This window comes from Fragaria vesca, linkage group LG6 (genome assembly GCF_000184155.1).
Source record: "Fragaria vesca subsp. vesca linkage group LG6, FraVesHawaii_1.0, whole genome shotgun sequence".
NCBI lineage: Eukaryota > Viridiplantae > Streptophyta > Magnoliopsida > Rosales > Rosaceae > Fragaria > Fragaria vesca.
This window is the reverse complement of record NC_020496.1, coordinates 21,746,446-21,770,364: the sequence shown is the minus strand read 5'-3', so window position 1 is coordinate 21,770,364 and position 23,919 is coordinate 21,746,446. Positions and strand designations below refer to the sequence as shown.

The 23,919-nt window shown below is 38.6% G+C and overlaps 2 protein-coding genes and 1 pseudogene across 3 annotated transcripts in view; 1 reads left to right on the top strand and 2 right to left on the bottom strand.

Annotated features, from left to right (window-relative positions):
- The first annotated feature begins 115 nt into the window (after positions 1-115).
- On the top strand, positions 116-1,804 carry LOC101296596 (putative pentatricopeptide repeat-containing protein At5g37570-like). The gene is given in 4 exon segments (XM_004305595.1): positions 116-178; positions 255-594; positions 597-738; positions 740-1,804. Coding segments are annotated over 4 exon segments (1,212 nt in total). The 3' UTR covers positions 1,407-1,804.
- Positions 1,805-1,811: 7 nt separating this feature from the next.
- On the bottom strand, positions 1,812-4,157 carry LOC101296314 (IAA-amino acid hydrolase ILR1-like; the record flags this gene model as incomplete). Its single annotated transcript, XM_004305594.1, has 5 exons — positions 1,812-2,715; positions 2,789-2,917; positions 3,184-3,498; positions 3,576-3,701; positions 3,852-4,157. Coding segments are annotated over 5 exons (1,305 nt in total), but the record flags the coding sequence as incomplete, so codon positions are not given.
- A 140-nt stretch (positions 4,158-4,297) lies between these two features.
- Positions 4,298-23,919, bottom strand: part of LOC101296026 — a 23,317-nt pseudogene continuing 3,695 nt past the window's right edge. Inside the window, exons 2-7 of the transcript XR_185115.1 lie at positions 16,799-16,931; positions 9,902-10,208; positions 9,492-9,620; positions 9,247-9,414; positions 5,208-5,413; positions 4,298-4,361 (exon numbers count right to left, since the gene is read on the bottom strand). The product of XR_185115.1 is annotated as an IAA-amino acid hydrolase ILR1-like (transcript). The remainder of the gene's footprint in view (positions 4,362-5,207; positions 5,414-9,246; positions 9,415-9,491; positions 9,621-9,901; positions 10,209-16,798; positions 16,932-23,919) is intronic.

Genomic DNA, 23,919 nt, shown 5'->3' with positions numbered 1-23,919 from the left:
TCAGAAAAATGAGACATTGCCGTGTCTATGAATTTATAAGAGTTTGAGTCTCTCATTATCAATTGATTTTGAACGTGAACTTCATCGGCCATACCACAAGTCCGCAACTCACTCTATGAAGACACTAGAAATCGGTACCCACCTCCTCCGCACATCACCCTACCAACCATCTCCGGAGGTGTTACTAGCCCTAAAGAATAAAGATAAAGGCAAAGGCACGCTGTAAGCTGCCTTGTCTTCTTACCTAGCATTAGAAATGTAGGCAGGTTTGTAGTGCACGGAAGTTGTTTGATGAAATGTCTGAGAGGAATGTGGTGACGTGGACGGCTTTGGTGGTTGGGTATGCTGGTGTTGGGGATATGGTGGAGGCGAGTAAGATGTTTGATGAGATTACCGAGAGGAATGTGGTTGTTGGTGGGTTTGTTGGGTTGGGTGATTTGGGGAGTGCGAGGAGGGTGTTTGATCGGATGCCGGAGAAGAATGTGGTTTCTTTTACTGCTATGGTTGATGGGTATGCAAAGTTTGGGGATATGGCTTCAGCGAGGCTTTTGTTTTAGCAGGCTCCGGTTAAGGATGTGGTAATGTGGTCAGCGTTGAGTATGTGCAGAATGGTCTGCCGGATCAGGCTGTGAAAGTGTTTGTTGAAATGAGTAGGAGGAATGTGGAACTGGATGAGTTTGTGATGGTGAGTTTGATGTCAGCTTGTTCCCAAGTGGGTTGCTTGGAATTGACTGAGCAATAGCAAGATTGATATTCGTCAGCCTCATGTTCTTGCGGCTCTGATTGACATGAATGCAAAGTGTGGGAATATGGAAAGAGCAACGAGTTTGTTTGAAAGTATGCCAAAACGTGACCTAATTACGTATTGTTCAATGATACAAGGGCTGTCTGTTCACGGCCGAGGGTATCAAGCTGTTGCCCTGTTCAATACGATGTTCAGTGAAGGTTTGGAACCAGATGAGGTAGCTTTTACAGTGATCCTGACTGCTTGTAGCCGTTCCGAGCTTGTTGAGGAGGGTTGGCATTTCTTTGAATTAATGAGGCATAAATATAGTATGATTCCTTCTCCTGATCACTATGCATGCATTGTTGATCTTCTTGGCCGGTTGGGACAGTTAGAAGAAGCTTATGAGCTTCTACAGTTAATGCCTGTCGAACGTCATGCTGGTGCTTGGGGCGTGGGGCGCACTACTCGGGGCATGTAAGCTACATTGCAATGTTGACTTGTTGAGTTCGGGGAGTTGGTTGCTAATCGACATTTTGTGCTCACACCTGAAAATTCTGGTACTTATGTACTCCTGTCCGACATCTATGCAGCATTTCACCGATGGTTGGATGTTTCTGTATTGAGGAACAAAATGAACGAGAGAGGCATAAAAAAGATACTCGGTATGAGTTCAATTTAGTTTAGAAGGCTGAGCTTCTTGGCAACTCTCGTTATCCATTGCCCTGGAATTACAAATCAGCATCATGTTCCTTGAGGTCTATATTGTGGAGTTGATTATGATGTATACAATTTAGTTGGACTCCCAGTTTATTGGTGCTCCAGGAACCAAACTGCAGGCATTGCCTTATATGCCACTCTAGAGAGACATTTTTTCACATACCAAGGATGAGAAGACAATTTGCAGATATCTTGTCAACTGAAATCAGAGAATCTGTGACCTGAATAGTTCTATCTCATGAAATACCTGTACTCATGTGTCTTGGAAACTTGGAGTTAGGCCATGTAACATAGAATGACAGTAATGTGGTTGAATATTGAACGCTAGGCTTTTTTATTCATTCTTTTTAATCATACTGGCAGTAAAAAATAGTTCTGCGGAGTTGGGGTTTTAGGTACTGCCTGTATAGGATTGAGAGAATCTTGAAATCATACTTTTGATGGTTCTATCTCTTTTTTTTTTCTTTTTTTTTGAAAACTTTTGAAGGTTCTATCTTGCCACAGCTTTATATTCTGCTTACTTTGCACTGTGGTTTAGATACGAGTGATGGAATCATATGCTATGACGCCTAGTAAGGTGATATGCTGGTTTAGAATTGTTCATAGATTGAGATTTTACCCCAAAAAAGTAAACCAAGGTAGTTTACTCACTATGGTGAGATTTTTGGTTGTAATATGGCAGGGCTCTATATGGTTCTGAGTTCTGACTCTTGAGTGCTTAGGAAGTCAATAGTAAAGCTACCAATTTACCGATACGAAAACAGAACAATTTTTCTACAAGGTCCTGCTGAGCAAGGCTATGCAAGGATAAGGGCTGGAAGATGCCACCGTAATAGGGGTTTTTAGAGCATTTCATATGCTGAACACTGCTTATCTCCCGAATTGAAGAGTGAGACATGCTGTACTGAGTCATGGTCATCCAAGTATGAGATTGCAATTGCAGCATGAAGTGCTGCCCCCAACGGAAGAGCCTCCTCATCGATAAAAAAGTAGGGCGAGTCTGCTGCTATATCTGATTTCAGAGTCTCATTCCCTGAGCCAATAACAAAAATTACAGCAGCAGTCTTCTCACCAAAGTAGCTGAAATCTTCTGAAAACATGTTCAGTGGCAGAAGCCGCACATTTGATTTCCCGAGAAGGGCTTGATCAACATTCTTCACATGCTCATAGAGCGGTTGATCATTAGTCATTGGTGGATGAGGCAGTGGTACTTCCTCGAGGAAGTCCACCACAGCACTACAACGATGCACAGCTGCTTGCTGCTCTATGACCTGTAAGTCAAACGCACTTAGTGATCAAGTCTTAGAAGTATTTACAGTGTTTGCGTAATGAGAACTAGCAAACCTGTCTGATCCTTTCTTGGATATAGTAGAGACCCTCTGAAGTTAAGCTCCTGTATGTTCCTCCAAGCTTCACACACTCTGGGATCACATTTCCCGCTTGACCACCCTGTATGTACCCTACTGTTACCACCTACATGATAGAAGATTAATTTGTATGAGAATCGTTGCTTCAATGCTTTTATGTTGATAGTAAAATGCTGAACCGAAAACTATTATCTGTTTTGCCTTAGAACTATCATCTGATTCACCACTGGTTTGAGATGTTCAAGAGAATGCAACATTGAAGTTGGCTATATGTATGTTTTGATTCATTTCATTAATCCTTTATGTATCTTGGTATCAATTGGAGAGACTAATTTAGAGAAATTTACAGAAAGAGGAGGCCAAAGTGATTACTCCAGGTTCAAGGGGATTTTTCTCTCGAGACACAATCTGTTGTAGAGCAAGTGTTGCGAAGGCTGCTGCAACAATCGGGTCCCTGGTCTCATGTGGCTCTGCACCATGACCTCCTATTCCTTGTATTGTAGCTTTGAAGAGCCCTACACCACCAAGTATTTGACCAGGCCTCGAAGCTATAGTACCTGTTGGTATATGTGGATAAACATGCAGGGGACAGATGCCGTCAATATCATCTAAAACACCATCTTGTAGCATATGGTAAGCACCAGCATAACCCTCTTCTCCAGGCTGGAAAACTAGCTTCACAGTTCCCTTAAATCACATATTGAAATATTAGCACCCACAAAGTAGAGACATAATTTTACTATACATAATAGCTTTTACATTACCTTCAATATATCTCTTTTTTCTTGAAGCAATTTGGCTGCTCCTAATAGCATTGCGACATGTGCATCGTGGCCGCAAGCATGCATCTTTCCATCAATCTTGCTCTTGAACTCCCACTCTACAAGTTCCTGCCACATCACAACATTGGTTTCAAGGTATCAGTCATTTCCCAGAATGAAACAATAAGTAGCTGGTGATCAAAAAACAAAGAAGTATAGTCACAGAGCACCAGCACTATGAGAACTCCAAGGTAAAAGAGAGACAGACATATTGAGAACCTGGAGAGGGAGAGCACCCATGTCAGCTCTAAGAGCAAAGACTGGTTTAGAACCTGTCCCAATTGAAACCACCACTCCAGTCTTGGCCACAGGCCACTTGTACTTAACTCCAAGAAGGTCAAGCTCGGACCTGATGAGTTCACTCGTCTTGTGCTCTTGAAATCCCAGTTCTGGATACTGATGAATTCTTCTTCTCAACCCTATCATCCATTTAAAGAACTCAGGCTCTCTCGCTAATTTCTTCAACTCTGAAGTCAGGAACTCGAGCCCTGATCCACAATCAGCATCTTTTGAAGCCTGCGATTGTTAAACCAGTGTTGCTGCTAATAAAACGAAAGTGAAAGTGGAAACCATGAGTGTTGCTGCAGACTTGAGAACAAAAATCCTCTTGGATTCTAAGAGCCTCATGTGTGGGTCTTTTAAACTTGAGTTCAAGAAGTGCTAGCTCAGAATTCAGATGTTCTACACGTGTCTGAGAAAGCTGTTCTGTCCCTTTCAAGAACTGTGCAGCTGCATTAAGCAAAAGATTGAAACAATATTATTTTGCTGTCACTGTGATTACTTACGTTAATCCCAAGAAAAACGAATAATTCATTCTCAAGTAAACAGACCAGAACAGAGGAGTGATGAGTTTGTATATGCAAATTTTGGTAAGAACCGTCTTTAGTGAGTAAGATTATGACACTCATTTTTGGTGATTAGCAGTCTAGCACAGGGGCATGGCAGCGAAATGGCCAGCTAAGTCTTGTGGCACTCATTTTTGCCATCTCTGGTCTAATATCTAACTTTTTTAGTTTCCAACCATAACTGCAGTAGTTGTGATGATAAAGTTGGCTTTACAAATTTAGAAGAGAAAAAAAAAATCATTGAAGCTAATGCAAGTAAATGAATTATTGTAAAGATATAGTCTTGTAATTGTGATATTCCTTGAAAAACGTTTTGTGGAAGTCTTTGGATTTGTGGTGTGGAGATTCCCATGGATTTTATTGTTGGTTTTGGTTCTCATTTAAACGTGTTTCAGCTCTTGTTGTTTCCTGCATCCATTATTTAGGGATCATTCCTTGTATGACCAAAATGTTCTCCCTTTGATACTGATAGACTGAGAGGAACCGACATTGTTTCATGTCAAATGAAAATCATTTCGTTTTCAGTGATTAATCCATCAACATAAGGAGGAGATGCTTCTGTGAAAGAGTCTCATCCATGACAAGGTTGGAGATTTTTCCTAATAGGGTTTGATTTTTGACACAATGGTATTGCTACCGAATGAAAATGAGATTGTGCTTCAATAACTTCTGGGTTTTACTGCATTTTATTTTTTAAGAGCTATACATATACATGCTCTTATTTTCTTACCAAGTCATCACATCATTGTCATCCAAGTAAGAAATTGTAACTGCTGCATTGAGTGCTGCTCCTATTGGAAGAGCCTCCTCGTTGATAAAAAACCTGGGCGAGTGCAGGTGCTTGTCTGCTTTCAGAGTCTCATTCCTTGTCCCAAGAACAAATATTGCAGCAGGAATCCTCTCCGCAAAGAAGCTAAAATCCTCCGAACCCATGACCATTGGTGAAGAAAACTTGACACAGATTTGTGGAAGGTTTTCTGATACTTTCTTGATAACAAGAGTTTTACAGATCTACAATATATATATATGGCTGAGATAAAACAGACTTTATCCCCTTTACAGTGAAAATGTACAGTAAACAGTAAAAAAGTAAAGACATGAGATTAACCAAAAGACAATGGATTAATCCCACCATGCTTCTACTTCCAATACTCCCCCTCAAGCTGGATCAAGGGGATTTATTGAGCCAAGCTTGCCCAAGAGTCGATGAAACTGAGCAGCGGAAAGAGATTTTGTGAAAATGTCAGCCAACTGGTCTTGGCTTCGAGTGTAAAAAGTTTTAATAACCTTGGACTGGACTTGAGCTCGAATATAATGGCAATCAACCTCTATGTGCTTGGTTCTTTCATGAAAGACCGGATTAGAAGCAATATGCATGGCAGCTTGATTGTCACAATGAAGAGATATTGGTTGACGAGTTGGGGATCCCAAGTCAGACAACAATCCCTTTAGCCATATCAGCTCACAAGCAGTGGAAGCCATAGCTCGATATTCAGCTTCGGCACTAGAACGAGCAACAACAGTTTGTTTCTTGCTTCGCCAACTAACCAAGTTACATTATATCAAGTTGAAACTTGCTGTCCAGGGGAGTGCTAGCTGGTTTGCTATCCCACATATCTGTATCCTTTAACAAATTCAAAACATACTTTCTTTGATTTAGAAACAGACCTTTATGAGAAGTAGCCATTTCTATACCAAGAAAGTACTTAAGTGGCCCCAAATCCTTTATAGCAAACTTGCTATGGAGAGATTGTTTGAGAATGTTAATCTCTTCAACATTGTCACCGGTCACAATTAGATCATCAACATAGATTAGAACTACAAGCTTGCTTGTTGAGCCAATGCGAACAAATAGAGATGAATCTGCATTGCTTCTGCAAAAACCGACTTCTTCTAACACTGAACTCAGTTTGGCATACCAAGCACGTGGAGATTGCTTTAAGCCATAAATAGATTTATGAAGCTTGCAGACTATCTCTGGATCATTAAAATGGGGATGACCAGGTGGCAACTTCATATAAACTTCCTCTTCAAGATCACCATGTAAGAAAGCATTTTTGACATCCATTTGGTAAAGAGGCCAAGCATGGTTCACTGCAACAGAGAGCAACACCCTCACTGTGCTCATTTTTGCAACAGGAGCAAAGGTTTCCTTATAGTCTACTCCATAGGTTTGAGTAAACCCACGAGCTACTAATCTTGCCTTATGCCTCTCCACAGTCCCATCAGAATGAAACTTGGTCTTGTATACCCACCTACGGCCAACAGCCTTCTTCCCTTTAGGAAGCCTTACCACACTCCATGTTTTATTTTCATTAAGAGCATGAAGCTCATCAACCATAGCTTGCTTCCACACATCATGATTATTTGCTTCCTCAAAAGTTCGAGGTTCTTGATTATTATCAAGTGCACTCAAAAAAGCAGTATGAGCAGAAGAAAATTTTTTGTAAGATATGAAAGCAGTCATTGGGTACCTTGCAGTATATGTCACATAATCCTTGAGTTTTGGTGGGGGACCTCTATCTCGTATAGGATTTCTGCGAGGTAAAGCTGGAGGTGGAGAATGAGGAGGAGAAGGCGGCTCAAAGACAGGTTGCACAATGAGTTCAGAATGATCAACATCTGGACGTGGAATCACTACTTCAACTTCTGAAACTGGGGCAACAGGATTGGTAGACTGATTGACATCCCTATCAACAGAACAAATGGAAATTGGAACTGCAACACTAGGACGGAAAGATTGTCTGCTATCCTCATCGACAGGAAGACTGAGAGTTGGAAACAAATCAAATAAAGACTCTCCCTGACTGTAACCATCTGATTTTCCAGCAAAGAAAGAACTATTCTCATCGAATCTGACATCCCTGGAAACAATGATCTTGTTAGAGGAGGGGCTGTAGCATTTGTATCCTTTTTGAGTGGATGAATACCCAAAAAACACACATTTTTCAGCCCGAGGATCAAGTTTCCCTCTTTTATTTGCTTGTATGTGAACGAAGCACACACAGCCAAACACTTTCAGGTGAGAAATGTCGATCTTCCTTCCTTTCAACACTTCAAGGGGAGATTTACCACCTAGCACTCTACTAGGCAGCCGATTGATGAGATAAGTGGCAGTGAGCACACTTTGAGACCAAAACTTCTTAGGCACATTCATTTGAAACATCAGAGATCTTGTTTTCTCCAAAAGATCTCGATTTTTTCTCTCAGCAATTCCATTTTGCTGAGGCGTACCAACACAACTAGTCTGATGTAGAATTCCATTTGTGCTCAAGTATTGTGACATGTTATTGGACATATACTCAGAGCCATTATCAGATCTCAAAATTTGAATATGAGATGAAAATTGGGTGTTGACAAGTTTATGAAAGTCTTTGAAGACATTAAGAACTTCGATCACTTTTGAATTTAAGAAGATACAACCAAGTAATCCTTGTAAAATCGTTAACAAAAGTTACAAAATATTTGAATCCATCATAAGACTCAAGAACTGGACCCCAAATGTCTGAATGGATGATTTCGAAAGGATTACTAGACCTAGATAAGGAAGAAGAAAAAGGCAACCTAGAAGACATAGACAAATGACACACATCACATTGATCATTTGTCTTACACATATTTGGAAACAAAACAGACATCACTTTTTCCGATTGATGAGCCAAACGCTTATGCCATAGATGTTGATCTTGTATAGAACTAAAGCCAACTTGAAAACTCTTAGAAGCTAAAGAAGATTTGGACAAATAGTAAAGACCATTCAAAAGGAAACCTTCACCAATTGTTTTCTTGGTAATGATATCTTGGAATATGACATTATAAGGCGAAAAAATAACAAGAGATTTTAAGGTGTTTGTAATTCTTCCAACAGATAAAAGCTGAAAGGGAAATGAAGGAACATACAAAGCAACTGACTCTATAAGATTAGAGAGCAATGCAATTTTTCATTTTCCCAAAACAGAGGCCCCATGGCCATTTGCAAGAGACACTTTTGAAGGAATGGGCAATTGTTCAAAATCATGTAAACTTTGAAGTTTGTTTGTCATATGATCCGTAGCTCCTGAGTCTATAATCTAATAATCATTCTCAGCACAAACAGTGAGAGCAGTAGACAAAGTTGATAAAGTACCTGAAGCTTCTTCATGTGAAACACAACCATTTTCTGCAAGAAACCCAGAAAATTTCTCAAGGATGGCAGAGTGGCTTTCGCTCCCAGACATATTGGCTTCTTTGTCTCTGATCTGAATCTGCTTCTTGCTGAGATAGGCAACAAATTCATTCCATATGCTTGTGAGATTACCCAGGTGTTTCACCGAAGGTTTACCTTCTGGTTTACTCACCTTCATAGATCTAAAACACCGATTTGGATTCATTCCAACATCGGAAAAAGATGAGGGTACAAAAAACCTCTCAACAGATCTCTCTTCCATAACAGGATGAAGAAATCAGAAAAAGAAATTAGAGGAAAGAACTCTGAACAAATTTCTCTTCCACAGAGGAAAGAAGAAATTAGATATAATCAAGAAGAGATACAGAGACAGGCCTTGGATTCCTGCTCTGATACCATGAAGAAAACTTGACACAGATTTGTGGAAGGTTTTCTGATACTTTCTTGATAACAAGAGTTTTACAGATCTACAATATATATATGACTGAGATAAAACAGACTTTATCTCCTTTACAGTGAAAATGTACAGTAAACAGTAAAAAAATAAAGACATAAGATTAACCAAAAGACAATGGATTAATCCCACCATGCTTCTACTTCCAATAATTGGCATAAGCTGCACATTAGGTTTCCCAAGAAGGACCTCACCAACTTTCTTTACGTGTTCGTACAGTGCTTCATCATTAAACATTGCTGGATTAGGCATCGGTTTTTCCTCCATGAAGTCCACCACCGCAGTACAACGATGCACAGCTACTTGCTGCTCTATGATCTGTGTGGAATGCATCTAATCAATTTACCGAGACTGAACACGCCACATACAAGTTATGGAAATAATAGAATGTAAACCTCTTTGATCCTTTGTTTGGGATGGGAAAGACCCTCAGAACTAAAGCTCCTAAAAGTTCGGCCTAGTTTCACAGTCTCTGGGATAACATTTCCTGCTTGACCTCCATTTATGTGCCCAACAGTTACCACCTAAATGATGCAAAATGAAAGGATCATAATTATCAGGTTCTCAAAGCTACACCTGCCTTATTCTACTTGTTACTCAGCTAGTCAGCGCGCTGGTATATTTTTTTTGAAAGCACTCAACTGATATATTTGGCAGATGGACTGATGTTAAAATGAGGTTGGCTAAACTATGAGTCTTATTCTTTTTATTTTTTTCTCTTCTCTGGCCACTAGTCTTTTCTAAGATTAGTATGATCATGATTTCCTCTAAAATGATACAGGAATAATGAAGCAATTAAGATTACTCTGGATTCAAGAGGATCGGTCTCCCGAGACACGATTTGTTGGAGAGCAATGGTTGAAAAGGCTGCTGCAATCATAGGGTCCCTAGTCTCATGTGGAGCTGCTCCATGCCCTCCTCTCCCTTATATCGTAGCTGTAAAGAGCCCTACACCAGCAAACACTGGACCAGGCCTCGAAGCTATGGCACCAGTAGGTGCTAATGGAAACACATGTATACTCAAGATTGCATCGATATCATGCAAGACATCATCTTTTACATATGGTAAGCACCAGCATTACCCTCTTCTCCAGGCTGAAACACTAGTTTAAATCACATATTGTTGTAAAACAAAAGTAAAAGAGTGAGAAAGGAGAGAAACAACCAAGAGAATGAGAGAATATGTGTGTATTATTGAGTAGGAACCATCTCTTATATAGAGATGAGGTCATGATGTAAATTACAATAACAACTATAGTCGGCTAATTATAAGAATGCCCACTAAGTAATAACTATTTACAACACTCCCTCTTGGGTACTCTCTGTTATTAGCTTCCCCTAATATGTGCTTCGGTGTTGCCTCGTCAAAACCTTGCCAAGTAATAAAAACCCTATGAGACAAAAAAAATCCTGGTCGAAGGAGAAAAGAGTACAACGCACAAGTAGCAGTGACAGTCAGAACCCTTGATTTCGGTGAAGCGATTTAGTCTGGATCATAAGATGTGAGTCTGTGGGAGATAGATACATAATAGTTGCTACACCAAAACCTTGTCCGGTAAACTCAGTGGGACAAACCCGTGGTCAAAGGGAAAAGATGAGCAAATGCATATATTTCAAATAAAGGCATCTTTAAGATGCAACATGAGCAAGGTGACCAATTACATATGTGCCTCATTAAAACCTTGCCATGTAACAAAACCCAGTGGGACAAAATAACCCTGGACGAAGGACAAAAAGAGTACACAATGGTCAAGAGTATGGTTCAGGATACTCCCCTTAATATTGACTCCCCCTGAAAACTACACACTAGGTAAAACTACTACATTAATCATGTTTCTTGAATAACTTAATAGTCAATATGATTTAAAGAGGTTTTTGTTTTATATACCTCTAAGATTATTGTATTCCCTATAGTAAAGACATAACCAATTGGGAATAAGCCTTGTGTGGGTTTACATAACCCATGTCAGCATATTTAACAAATAAAACATCATTCCAAGGATCATAGGCAGTTGATCCATTCCATAATGCCTAGGGATAGAACGAGCCATTTTCCGTCATACATTTAAAGTAACGAAAAATTGTCTTTTATGTCATTTACGGAGGCGACTTGTTGGCGCAAAGCTATATCTAGCTAACAAATTCACATCAGATGAGATGTCCGGTCAAGACCATTTAACCAAGTACAATAATGCGCCTATTGTACTTAGATATGAGTCTTCTGGCCTCAATATCTCTTCGTTATTATCTGCACGATAATACGAGTGTTTTTAGACCTCGGACGGCTATAGGTGTGCTTAAATACTTTGTTTTATCCTCATCAAAGTATCTTAACATCTTCTAGATTTAATTTGATTGATGGATCAAAATTCCATCTGCACTTTGCACGACTTCAGGTCGACCAAATAATATTGGTCTCCTAAAGTCATTAATCTCAAACTCCGATTTCAGGTGTTTTGTAGTTTCCTTAATCTCTTCAAGAGTATCAGTCAAATTCATGTCATTGACATAAATTACCACAAATTACAAACGCGGAATTTGTTTCTTTAAAACATGCATGGGCATAGTCCATTTGTTCATATATCCCACCCCAAGCAAATATTCACTTAGACGGTTATACCAACTCCGTCTGGATTGTTTGAACCCCTAAAGTGAACTACTCTAGCAAATGAAAAGCATGTTCTGTGGTCTAGAACTATTTGCATTGAGTAACAGAAGTCCTTCAGGAAACTTCATGTATATCTTTATATTCAGATCCCCATAGAGATAAGTTGTTACCACATTCATAGGCTGCTTATTCAGTTATTTGGAAACTACCAAACTGATAAGGTAATGGAACGTTATGACGTCTATTACGGGAAAGTACGTCTCCTCGTAATCAATCGCAGGGCGTTAAGAAAATCCTTGCGCCACTAAACAAGACTTATATCGCAATCTCGTTTTTCTCATTACGCTTCCTTACAAATACCCATCTAAACAATATAGGTTTAACATGTGTAGGTGTGGGAACAACAGGCCCATAACACCTTTCTCTTAGTTAAGGAATCTAATATGACATGGATTGTTTCTTTCCTTTTTAGCCAGTCATCTCTTCGTTAAGATCTATCAACGAAGCAAGGTTCAACATCATCGCTTATTATAATTTCGGTGGCCACTGTAAATACAAACACATCATCGATGAATTCTCATTTCGATTCAATATCTCACTAAATTTACCGAGATTTTCTATTCTCGGGAGTGGGTTTAAATGTTGGAGCGTCCCCCAACTTCGTCTTTTCTAGAACGAACCCATAATCCAGATTAATCTCGTGAGTTGAATTGGTTTGAGATTGAGATGACAAAAAGATTTATTTGTGCCAAGTTTACCCTCTTCTAGGGATAAGAATCGTTCGAACCTAATGTGCGGTTTGGGGATCAAGATGTGACATTCTACAAGTCGTTCATTAGGAACGGTGACGTTGTTATCTCCCCCTAACAGCAGGAAGACTATCTCATCAAAGTGACGACCGCAAATCTAGCGATATAGAGATCTCCTGTCAAGGGTTCTAAGGAGCACATAATGGATAGGGTTCATAATTGACATATATGCCCATCCTTTGTTGAAGACCCAATTTTGTACGTTGTGGCGGCACAATTGGCACGGAGACTACAAACCCAAATGTGTGTAAGTGCAAAAACATCAGGTTCACACCCAATCACCAACTGTAACACGAAGTAAGAAAGGTAGTAGTGGGCCTCAACTGGACCGACATGGCTGCATGCAAGATTGCATAGCCTGACGCAAACAGTAGAAGCTTGGTACGCATTACCAAGGTTCTATATGCGAGACCATCTTAGGTTTGAACATAGGAAACTATATGTTTTACAAAACCCAGGGGATATGCAATAATCATCGAAAATCTTTGATGTAAACTCTCTAGCATTATCAAGTCTTATAGATTTTATGGGATAATCCGAGTGGTGTACCCTCTATTTAATGGGTGAGAGTTTAGCAAACGCATCATTTTCATGTGGACAATAGTGTGACATCTGATCACTTTTGTCGATGCATCAACCGAAACCATTAATATAACTGGTCCGTATGGTGGTTGGATAGGTCCACGTATTTTCCTTTGCATTCTGTGCATAAAGAGATAGTATATATTTTAGTCTTTGTATGTGATGGTCTAGTATTCAACATTCTCAACGAGCAGCTTGACATAATGTGTCATTAAAGACAAGACCTTTATTCTAAGGGGGATGCCCGTGTGATAATTGAGTTGAGGATACGGTGCATCATATGTTTTTCCTGGGTGCATCAAACACCAATACTATAGCTAGTATTTGCTCGAATCATTTAGCTGCTAGCTAATAAATTTGAATATATTCAATGTACGCTTTTGGCCGCACATTTGAAGGTTATGCAAAGATATTACACCATTTTTCTGGTGGTTTCAACGTTTAAGTATTGGTTTCAATGAACTTACCTTTCGATAACGTTCTTCTGAAACGTAGAGGTATTTTGCCTCATCAGCCAGACGATAATGCTCAGTTCCTTAATATTGATAACACATATCAATTTTGATTTAGATTCTAGGGCATGAAGCCTTTTTATTTCAATATTCTCTAATTATGATTTGCTTCAGGCAAGGAAGATGTCTACTTCAAATAATTTCTTCTGGAGACTACCAATTAACATGATAAAAGCTACCGATGTTATCATGTCTGATGAATTTTGGAATGAAACTTCAAGTTTCTTAAGAGGGTTATTTATTGAAACTACATGTTCGATTTATACATGAACTACTGGTTCATTTCTGAACTATCGGTTCATTTTTGAACTACTGATTCATTAGGTACATGTATTTTCAAATTATAATCATGTAGCAATTGATGATATTAATTCCACGCTACTAATTTAGCATAGTGAATATGTCACGTAACTATGTGTAAATGCTTATGGCAATTAACTACACATTAAATATGGTGAATATATTAACAACAACCATTATGAGAAAATATTTGGAGAGTCTTATAGACATACCTAATGACTAGGTACGAAAAACCAGTGTCATTAGATTATTTTCCTTTTGTTTGATTTTGCTAGACCAAAGGAATTGACTGTAATTAAAGTGAAATAAATCAACCTAGCCTCTACATACTTTACAAGCCTACGGGGCACAATCTGAGAGGTATGCTGGGCTTTTAGGTCTCGTAGAGGGAGAGTAGGCCTACTGGGCTAAGAATGGTCTACCAAGAAATGCAATGTTATTAATCAACCCTTTCGGTAACTTCAATTGTATACGACCAGGTAAGCCATGATGAGGTGGTGGAGTGAGGCTTACTTAAGTACACATCCTCAAAAGTACTTGCCTAGACATCGCATCCAACTGGGTGAGCCTAGTTTGAGAAGAGTTATAATCATTGTCATGGACTCATGGCGACACATGGCGAGCTTCTGTGCTAGCCTGGTAGCTTGTGTCAAGCTTTTGGCTCAATTTCGTGTATATACAAGCTTGATTTAAGCTTTTGACTTAACATCGTTAATATTCACTGATATAACATAAACCAATGCAATATATGTTATTAAATCGTAACAAACAAATTTAATGTGAAAGAAATTATATGAAACCGAAATAAATTAAATTATAACGGAAATAATTTAATTCTCATTGACATAATTTATATGCAATACAATTGGTATTTACTGAAACAATAAATGTCAATAACGTAGCGGTTACTTACAAAACTAACTCATTTGCATCACCAATTGCTTCTGGCATTAATGTGTCATTAAATACTTATAATAATTATCGATATAAACGATAACATAATTGAGGACTAATTGAATAAAACTGACGCGATTTGAATTTGGTAATCGACAGTTAATATATGACATAAATTACTAAATAAATATCATTTATGCAGCGGTTAAGTACCAAAGGCAATGAGTTCAAATCTCATTAATGCTTCTAGCATTACACATAAGTATTAAATTGGATAAATGCTTCTGGCATAACATTTATGTAATAATCGTGTAATTAAACCCTAATGCTTCAAGCACAATTTATGGGTTATAAATGTGTAATTGCTTCTGGCATTATACCCTCATAAACGTCAAATTGAAATGAATATGATTCTAATTCGTAATTGACATTAAATTAGGATCCGACATAAAGTCAATAGTAAATATCATTTATGTAGCGGTTATGGGTTTAGATCCCATTAATGCTTATGACATTATGTATTACTGTATTAGTAATAAATGCGGTCAAGAACGTTTATATAATAATTACGTAATTAAACTCAAAATTTATGCTTTTAGCATAATGAATTATAATGACAATTATTCAAATTGACGTAACCGAATATTAAATTCATAACGTTTCTATCATAATTTGCACAATAATTTGGCCCATAATTCTTGTAGCATAATGTGGGTTGTACCATAATTCATGCTGATAACGTGTACCATAATTCTTGTAGCATAATATTAAATTCTTGTTGCATAATTCTTGTACCATAATTCGTGCTGATAACGTATTGTAAATTAGTAAATGCTTCTGGCATTCCATGTCCTTAAATGACATGTTGAATTTGACACAATTTAAATTTGTAACTGACAAAATATACATATTAAGAGCAATATTTACTAACGTAACATAATTAGCACTGAAATGTCGTTATACCATTGACGTAATATTTACTAACGGATTTTATTTAAACCCCATTAAGAGCAATATTAATTCATTCTTATCACTAAATGCTTCAGGCATAATGAATATGGAATATAGGTAACGTCTGTTATCATTGACCAAATTAATGGTAAAACCTTAATGGTTACAAGCACTACTTCCGGAATGCATGCATGATCCTGAGTTTGGATGTCATGAAAAACTATACTTTTTGCTGATCCATGTGCCTCCTTGTATGCACTACTAGGCAGTTGCGAAGGTTGATTTCGGTGGCTACTGGCCTCCGTATTGATTTTCCTTTTGGTGCTATATTTTTCTTTTCCAATTCTTATAACATAAGAAAACTTATATGATATTTCATGTTCATATGTATTAACCAAATAGACTAATAAAATATATTTGGTGCTCATGCATCGTAGATGAATTTTTCAATATGCAACCAAAGGTAATAAGCATGAAATCACAAGATCGAAACATAAACAATATATGGTTCAACAATATATGGTTCATGCTTTAGGGTGGTTTTTCATGTAATTAAGGTTTGAAAGAAACATGAATTATAATAGAATTTAGAAAACTTTACTCGATGCAGAGCGAATCAATGAGTGTTCATCTTATGTGTCAGAATTGAGAATATTGGTGGACTAAACTTCTAATCCAATCCGAGAGCTTGTTTGTGATTGAAATTCTTAACCATGTTGAATGATTCTTCCATCGATTGATCAACGGTCTCTCTTCCATGCTGCATAAAAACTACCTTAGCGTTAGAACTATTCGTGCTGATAATGTGTTGTAAAACAAAAGTAAAAGAGTGAGAAATGAGAGAAACAACCAAGAGAATGAGAGAATATGTGTGTATTATTGAGTAGGGAACCATCTCTTATATAGAGATGAGGCTATGAGATAAATTACAATAACAACCCTAGTCAGCTAATTACAAGAATGCCCACTAAATAATAACTATTTACAACACATATTGAAATATTAACACCCACAAAGTAGCTAAACAAAAAATATCTGCATCTTTTGATCTACCTTCAACACGTCTCTTTTCTGTTGAAGCAACTTGGTTGAGCCAAGTAGCATTGCTACATGAGAATCGTGACCGCAAGCGTGCATCTTTCCATCAATCTTGCTCTTGTGTTCCCACTCTATTAATTCCTTATCAATAGCAAAGACAAATTGATTCCATGGGATCAGTACAGACGTAAGTAATAAGTTTAGCTAGTCCAAAGAATGGATCAATCATTATTTAATATATACCATTTTTTGAGATGATGTCAGCCTTTAATAGCGTATTGTTCAGGCAACTGTTTATATGGAGCAGTGTTGGGTCGGGCCTGCATTTCAGTGTTGAGATGATGTCAACGAAGGGTTACTGTTCTTCAGAACAGTGTCCTTTGATTGTTTCACTAGGTATTTTTTTTTGTTGTTTTTTTTTGTTGGTATTGGGTTTGGGCCTGTATGTGCCCTCAGGGTTTTGGGCATGGGTATTAAATTTTTTTTTTTTTTTTGGTGCCTCACCATTCTTCTCGATCTTTCATGTTCTCTCTTGCTCTGTACGATACAAACTCAGAAAAGGTTTCCCTTCGTCGCCCCGCCATTCTCATGCAAATCGCTATCTTGCCAATCGGAAAGTTCATGGCCAAAACTCTGTCAACATGAAGGAGCATGTCGTCATCACCATCTTCGCCAATTGTGGGGTCTCCTCTGGCGGAGGTGATGCCTATTCCACCGGTGCCATCACCGTCTCCTTTCTCTGGGTCGCCCTAAGTATAAAGGTTTTTTTTTGTTTGGGTTTGGCTGGACTCTTCTGGCTCTTCCTCTGATGTAGAATTGAGAGAGAAAAGAGAGCACAGGAAGTGAAGGTTATCATCTAGCTGTACTCTTCTACTTCTACGCTACCGTAACTGCTTGACGAAGTCAGTACAACTCTTCCTTTCCGCTCCTCACATCTCTTGATCTGAATTGGTTTACCTCAGTCTCAAACTGATTGGGTCTTTTGTAGATACTGGTGTCACATCCCGACCCTTATATTTTTTACCTTATTTACTAGCGTGATTATAATAAGAATTTTACCGTCTCGATCATTGAGTTAATAGTTAATTGGTCCCTAGAGGGGTTTCGGGGACGATTATGTGCGGAGGATTATTCGTATAAGGAAAATACGACGACGGTAAAAATAATAATTTTAGCTAGTAAAAGGTAATTTTTATTCGGGTATTATTTTTTCGGGGTGTTTTATTTTAGAATTGGGTAGTATATAGGTGATGGACCGGTTTGGGGTGTGAGGCCCAAACCCATTCTCTTTTCCTCCCGATTTTCTCTCCTCACCCGCTCCCGCACCCGAGCCCTCCCGCTGCCGGATTTCCGACCGCCAGACCGCCGCCGTCCGGCCGCCCCAGACCGCAGCACCGGTCCCAATCGAACGGCCTCCAACCCAGCTTCCATTCTAGGCCGGTAGTAGCCCCCTTAGCGCCGCCGTGAGAGAGCGGTGCCGCGCGAAAGGATAGGCTGTCCCGAACTTCCGGTCGCCGGAACTCCCTCCTCCGGCCACCAATCCGGGCAAGCTTGGTACGGTTTTGTAGCCCTCCTCTTGTGCAGCAACCCCTCCAAGCAGCTCCCTCCCTCTTGAGCTAGGTAAGGAGAAATGTGGAGTTGAAATTTCTAGGGCTTTTAAGTTGTTTTCGTTCGATTAGCCTAGTTAGGCTTGGAATTGGGTGATGTGTTGGTCATGAAAGTTGTAGAGCATGATGAGGAGATTATTCTGTCAAAATTTCATAGGTTTTGGAGGTCGCTGGAATTGGCCTCCGGCCGCCGCTGCCGGCGCCGGCGCCGGCGCCGTCGGTTAGGAGATTTTTAGGGTTTTAAGTGTGGAATATTAAGAGGAGTATATTGATGTGATTTATGGAATTTTTGGATGAGATTTGGATAGGTTTGTGAATTTCCGAAGTTTGGTATTTTTGGCGGTTAATTAATGTAGAATCCGGCCGTAGGATTTAAGTCGTATTTTGGAGAGGTTGTTTTTACGACTGTTGAGTATGATATTTAAGTTCGGATCATTCCGATTTAAGAATATCGAATTTAGGCAATGATGAGCGTAATTATGGCTCTCGGGTAATTTTGCCTATTTTGATTAAATATTGGATTATTGGTTGGGAAATTAATATTATATTTGGAACAGGACGTGAGGAGGCTCGAGCAGACGAGGCCCCAGATCGACATCAGGCTTAGGCCTAATTTGTGAGTGGACTTTTATTTGAAATAATATGCATGCTATGGTTCATGATTGAACATTTCCTTTTGTTGGAGTTTTGACGTCAATTAATTTTGACGCTTTTATTTCTCTTAGAGAGTTACCGAAAATAGGATTTTCGGTGAATATAAATATGTATTTATGAGAGAGTATGTATAGAAAATGCTAGCTAGCCATATGTGTCTGTCCACCTTAATGGCGTAGCGTATAGCCGCATTATGGTGTGACGTGAGCGTTGGACGTGAGCGTAGTAGCCCTATATGAGTGTTTAATTCATATAGGGGGTATGGGCACATATTTATACACCCGTCTGTCCACCTTGATGGCGTAGTGTAGCACCGCATTAAGGCGTGACGTGAGCGTTGGACGCGAGCGTAGTAGCCCTATATAGACCCATGAATTTATATAAAGAGTATGGACGAGTGTAAATACATACATATATTATAGAGTCTGAGAGGCTCGATATTTTATGAGATAAAAGTTTTATCGCTTGCGGCATGCATTACATTTTTCCTTAGATATTAAATTGGGGAATCATAAGTATTTTATTTATTATTTTATTTTTGTCCACTCACTCTAACGTTATTAAATGTTTTCCCCTGGGCCCTTCGTTTTAAATTGCCCAGTCTGCAGAGTTCGGGTTGGATCTAGTAGGAGGCGAGGCATAGTCACCTGCATTTCTGCCAGTTTTCGTCAGTAGGTTACCTGTTCAACCTACTCGTGTTTTCTTGCTTCCGGTTGTATTAAGTAGCTCTGAATACTTTGGGATTATAGTATTTTATGTGTAGAATTTCTGAAGGATAATTATGTAATGTTCGGAAGTGTTGAATTAAGAGTGTAATATGAAATTTTTCGAGTTAGGGTTGTCCATCTACAAGGGAGATTTTCTTAATCTTTTCAGTAAATTTTCCTTGGAGGTGGTCCCCGCACGACTTACTCCGGGTTTCAGGGTGAAATTCGGGGTGGGTCATGTCAGTTGGTATCAGAGCTATAGGTTTCCTTTTCCTGCTTCCTTGTCATTATCATATTTGCCTAAGTAGCACGTAGTGTCTATAGAGTGATGATCCGACCGCGGCGGATTCATTGGCATTTTATGCTTTTGATGCTATGTGTTATTTGGGTATATGTGATTGTTGTGTTAGTCTTGTTTATGGACTACTAAATTTCTTCTTCCTCAGGTGCTATGCCTCCTAGGCGCCCACGGCAACCCCGTGTGGCTACTTCGACCAATGCCGATGAGGGCAATGAGGTCAGGGGACTAGTTGATGATATTGGGAATATGCTAAGGGATGTCATGGATCGAGCTCCACAACCTCATACGATGAAAAGGAGAGAAGTTTATGAGGCTGGAGCAAGAGAGTTTAAGGGTGCCAAGGGACCCCTTGATGCTTATACTTGGGTGGACAAAATGGAAAAGGCTTTTGCGAGGTGGTCCCCGCACGACTTACTCCGGGTTTCAGGGTGAAATTCAGGGTGGGTCGTGTCAACTGGATTGTGGGATCTTGAAGTGATTGAAGTTGGTTGCAGTATCTATTTGTGCCTGCAAATTGGTATGTCTTTGACAAATTCGCTGTTCAAAGTTTTCTTCTTGGTTTTTTTTTTAGTTTGAATCTTGATTATATCATTCAAATAGTTTGTGTTTTTGTTCAAGGTCTGTCTCCTTTTCTTTTCAGCTAGGGGTATTGGATTCAATTTTCTTCGCTCTCAGATTAATTGAGTTTGTTCCCCCCCCCCTCTTTTCTTTTTTGCAGTTGAGGTTTTAAGATTTGGGTCTCTAGATGATACGTCATGAGACAGGTATGAGGATTTGTGTTTCTCTTCTGCTATTAAAGTGTTTGTTTTCTTAATATTTCAAGTTTGATGGATGTAATTGGTTTTGTTTTGAAATGATTCATACATAACTGATCTGCAGGTACAGTATGGTTTATATAGATTTTATCTTTTTCAAAATGGCGTACATGTCTATGCTCTATTTAGCTCTTTGTAATTAATTTATAAACAGCTTTTTGGCTGTCATGAGTTAAAAACTCAATGAGTCTTGAAAGCTCTCTCCCTAAATATCTTTTATTAATGTATTTCCCTCTTCCTTCGTGACTTTACATTTTGTTTGTGATGGTTCTCTTCATTACAATTCTGGTTTTGCCAAGATAAATCGTGAAAATTCCTAGCATCCCCTAGCATCCTTATCACAAACATGGGAAAAGGTAATAAGAAAAGCATAAGAAGTGATATTTGAACCAATGTTGAAGCAGGGTGCTGATAGTTTTAGTTTTTAATTTTTACAGAGCCTAGCTAGCCACAGCATGCACAATACATTAGGAAACTTTAACAATGTCATAGGCTCCTCTACCTTTACCATAGGTTGTCATTCTTAAGTTTCAAATTTAAGTGGTCTATCAAGAATGTAAGTGGTCTATCAAGAATGTATATACAACATATCTTCAGTTTGTGTTTGCCAAGTCTAAATACCTGAGTATGGAAGTATTCTTGATATAATAGTATTAGTTTAGGGATAGAGAGACATATAGACATTTTATGGGAACAGAGAGACAGAGACATTTTTGTATAGATATATATACACACACACACAGATGATCTCCCTTTTTAATTTTCTTGAAAGATACATATATGTGCATCTCAGTTTTTCACATAGCTTTCTTAGGCAATGCTTAGTTTGAAAGTATGGAAGGACAAGTGTAGTTTACAAAGTGCATGTTTTGTTTATGTGCAAATGAAGACTTGGCTAAATGCACATTTTCACTATATAACAAACTTAAGTGCAAAAGATTCTTTGCTAAATGCACTCTTTCTGTATATAGAAAACAAATCTTTCATTGGTATTACTTAAAACAAACTTATTATTTCATAGAACAACCTGCTCCTTTCTTTGTTATATCTTCTTTCTTACATTAGATTAGACACTTTCACCTTGAACTGTCTATTTAACATTCAATAATTTTTCCTTATTTGGATTTTATTGTTCAATCAACAAAGGTAAAGGAAGTAAAAGTTAGCTGAAGTCAAAACAGGAGTAAGTGGTATTGCTCCTGTTCTTTTGCAGGCAACCAACCAAGTCTTGCCTACCATTTTGTGCAAGTATGATCGATTGTGAACGTCCAGGTTTACAACCTTTGCTGCTATCATGTATTAGTTTGCAGTGACTAATATTTTGGTACAGAAGATAGGTTTAGGGTTAATCACCTTTGGTGTACAGAAGATAGGTTGTAGATCAATGGGTATCCATCAGAGGGGGGTTGCAACTGCTTTTTAATACAGTCATGGTGATCTATATCTATCACGTATACAAGATGCATACCTTTTCTGTATATTTCATGCTATCTTATATGCCCGTTATGCTATCATTGTCATTGCCTATATTTTATGATCATAGTTGCTATTATAGACCTTTATCAAAAGTTTAAATACAAACCTCAATCAGTGCATTGCCATTGTAAAATTGACAATAAAGTTTACTATTTATTTCAAGTGAAAATGCCGCAGCAGCGCGCGGGTAACATTTCTAGTTCTATATACTATAGCAGGAAGGCATTACAACTGTTCATTCAGCTTGGAAAAAGACGAATATGCCCTCGGTTCGCAACTAATTACAAAATTACCATTATCTGCTCTGTCTGGACACCTGTTGTTTTTATACAACTGCATTTGACATCTGTGAGTAGGTTGTTGCCGTTTGTGTTTTTCGTCGACGTCTGGCGTTGATGGGTTCTTCTGCACGATGGGTTCGAGTGTGTTGAGTATTGACCATCTTCTCTGTCACTCTTTGTAGTCAGAGAGAGATGGGTTTCGTGGAATGAAATTCTGTGTTGCTCTTCTCAATCTAATCGTCGAGGTATGGACTTTGTTTTGTATATGATCAAATCATCAAGGTGAGGACATTGCTCTGTATATGATCGATTTTGGGTTTCTGTTTCAATTGTCCTGATCGTCTTTTATCTTTGTTTTAATGCCAAATTGCCAATACTTTCACCAATTCGTAAACTCCTGTCTGGGTTTTTAATCGGCGGTGGTCCGGCAGACTCTCTGTGTGTTCATTCTATTATCAGAAGTTTTGTGTTCGTCGGATTGGTTCTGTGTTGGTTTGCATGTTGACGGTTTTGTTGGTACCATCTGCTGTGGGTATGTTCTTTTTAGTATTTGTTGTGTGTTATTGATCTGATTGGGGTTTGTTTTTGGCCTAATTTTTGATTTTGCATGGATAGCTATATATAGATGGTGATGATTAAAAAATAATAAAAACACATGGTGAGATAGAGAATTTGACTTGATTTGAACCGTGCTACATATGAAGCTTTGGTTTTCCTTGGCATTGAGTGCTCATACTCAAAGAGTCAAAGTATATTCCTTGATCAGGCTGGAGATATTGGCTCTGCTGTTGAGCTTGGAACCTACACTAAATATAGTGGAGCACTACAGAGGAGGAGGTCTTGCAATAGGCCAGACTTATGATTGATGTAAGAACTTTTTCACTCTTAGCATTTTATCACTGTAAGAACTCTTTCACATTATATAGTGGAGCTAAGGCTGTTGCAATTTTGTAGGTCAAGCTAAAAACTTATTTCCCTGATACTGATGTTAAAGGTAAGTTGTCTAATGCAAAAGGTGCAGTACAAAAAGTAGACAGGCATGACCATCTGGCGCTACAGAGAGGAGACTTGATCCTAAAGGTGGCCACAAATTACAGAACCCCAAGGAAGTTTTTGCCTTGAGTAAGGATGAGCTCTGTTAGAGTTTAACGAATTTCCAATTGTAGGTACGTTTTGATTACACCCAAGGAAGGCTTTCAGGAGAAACCATCTCAGAGGCCCCGCTAATCGGTATGCCTTCGACAAATTTATTATTCAATTCTTTTCTTTCCAGGCTTTGTTTGGTTTG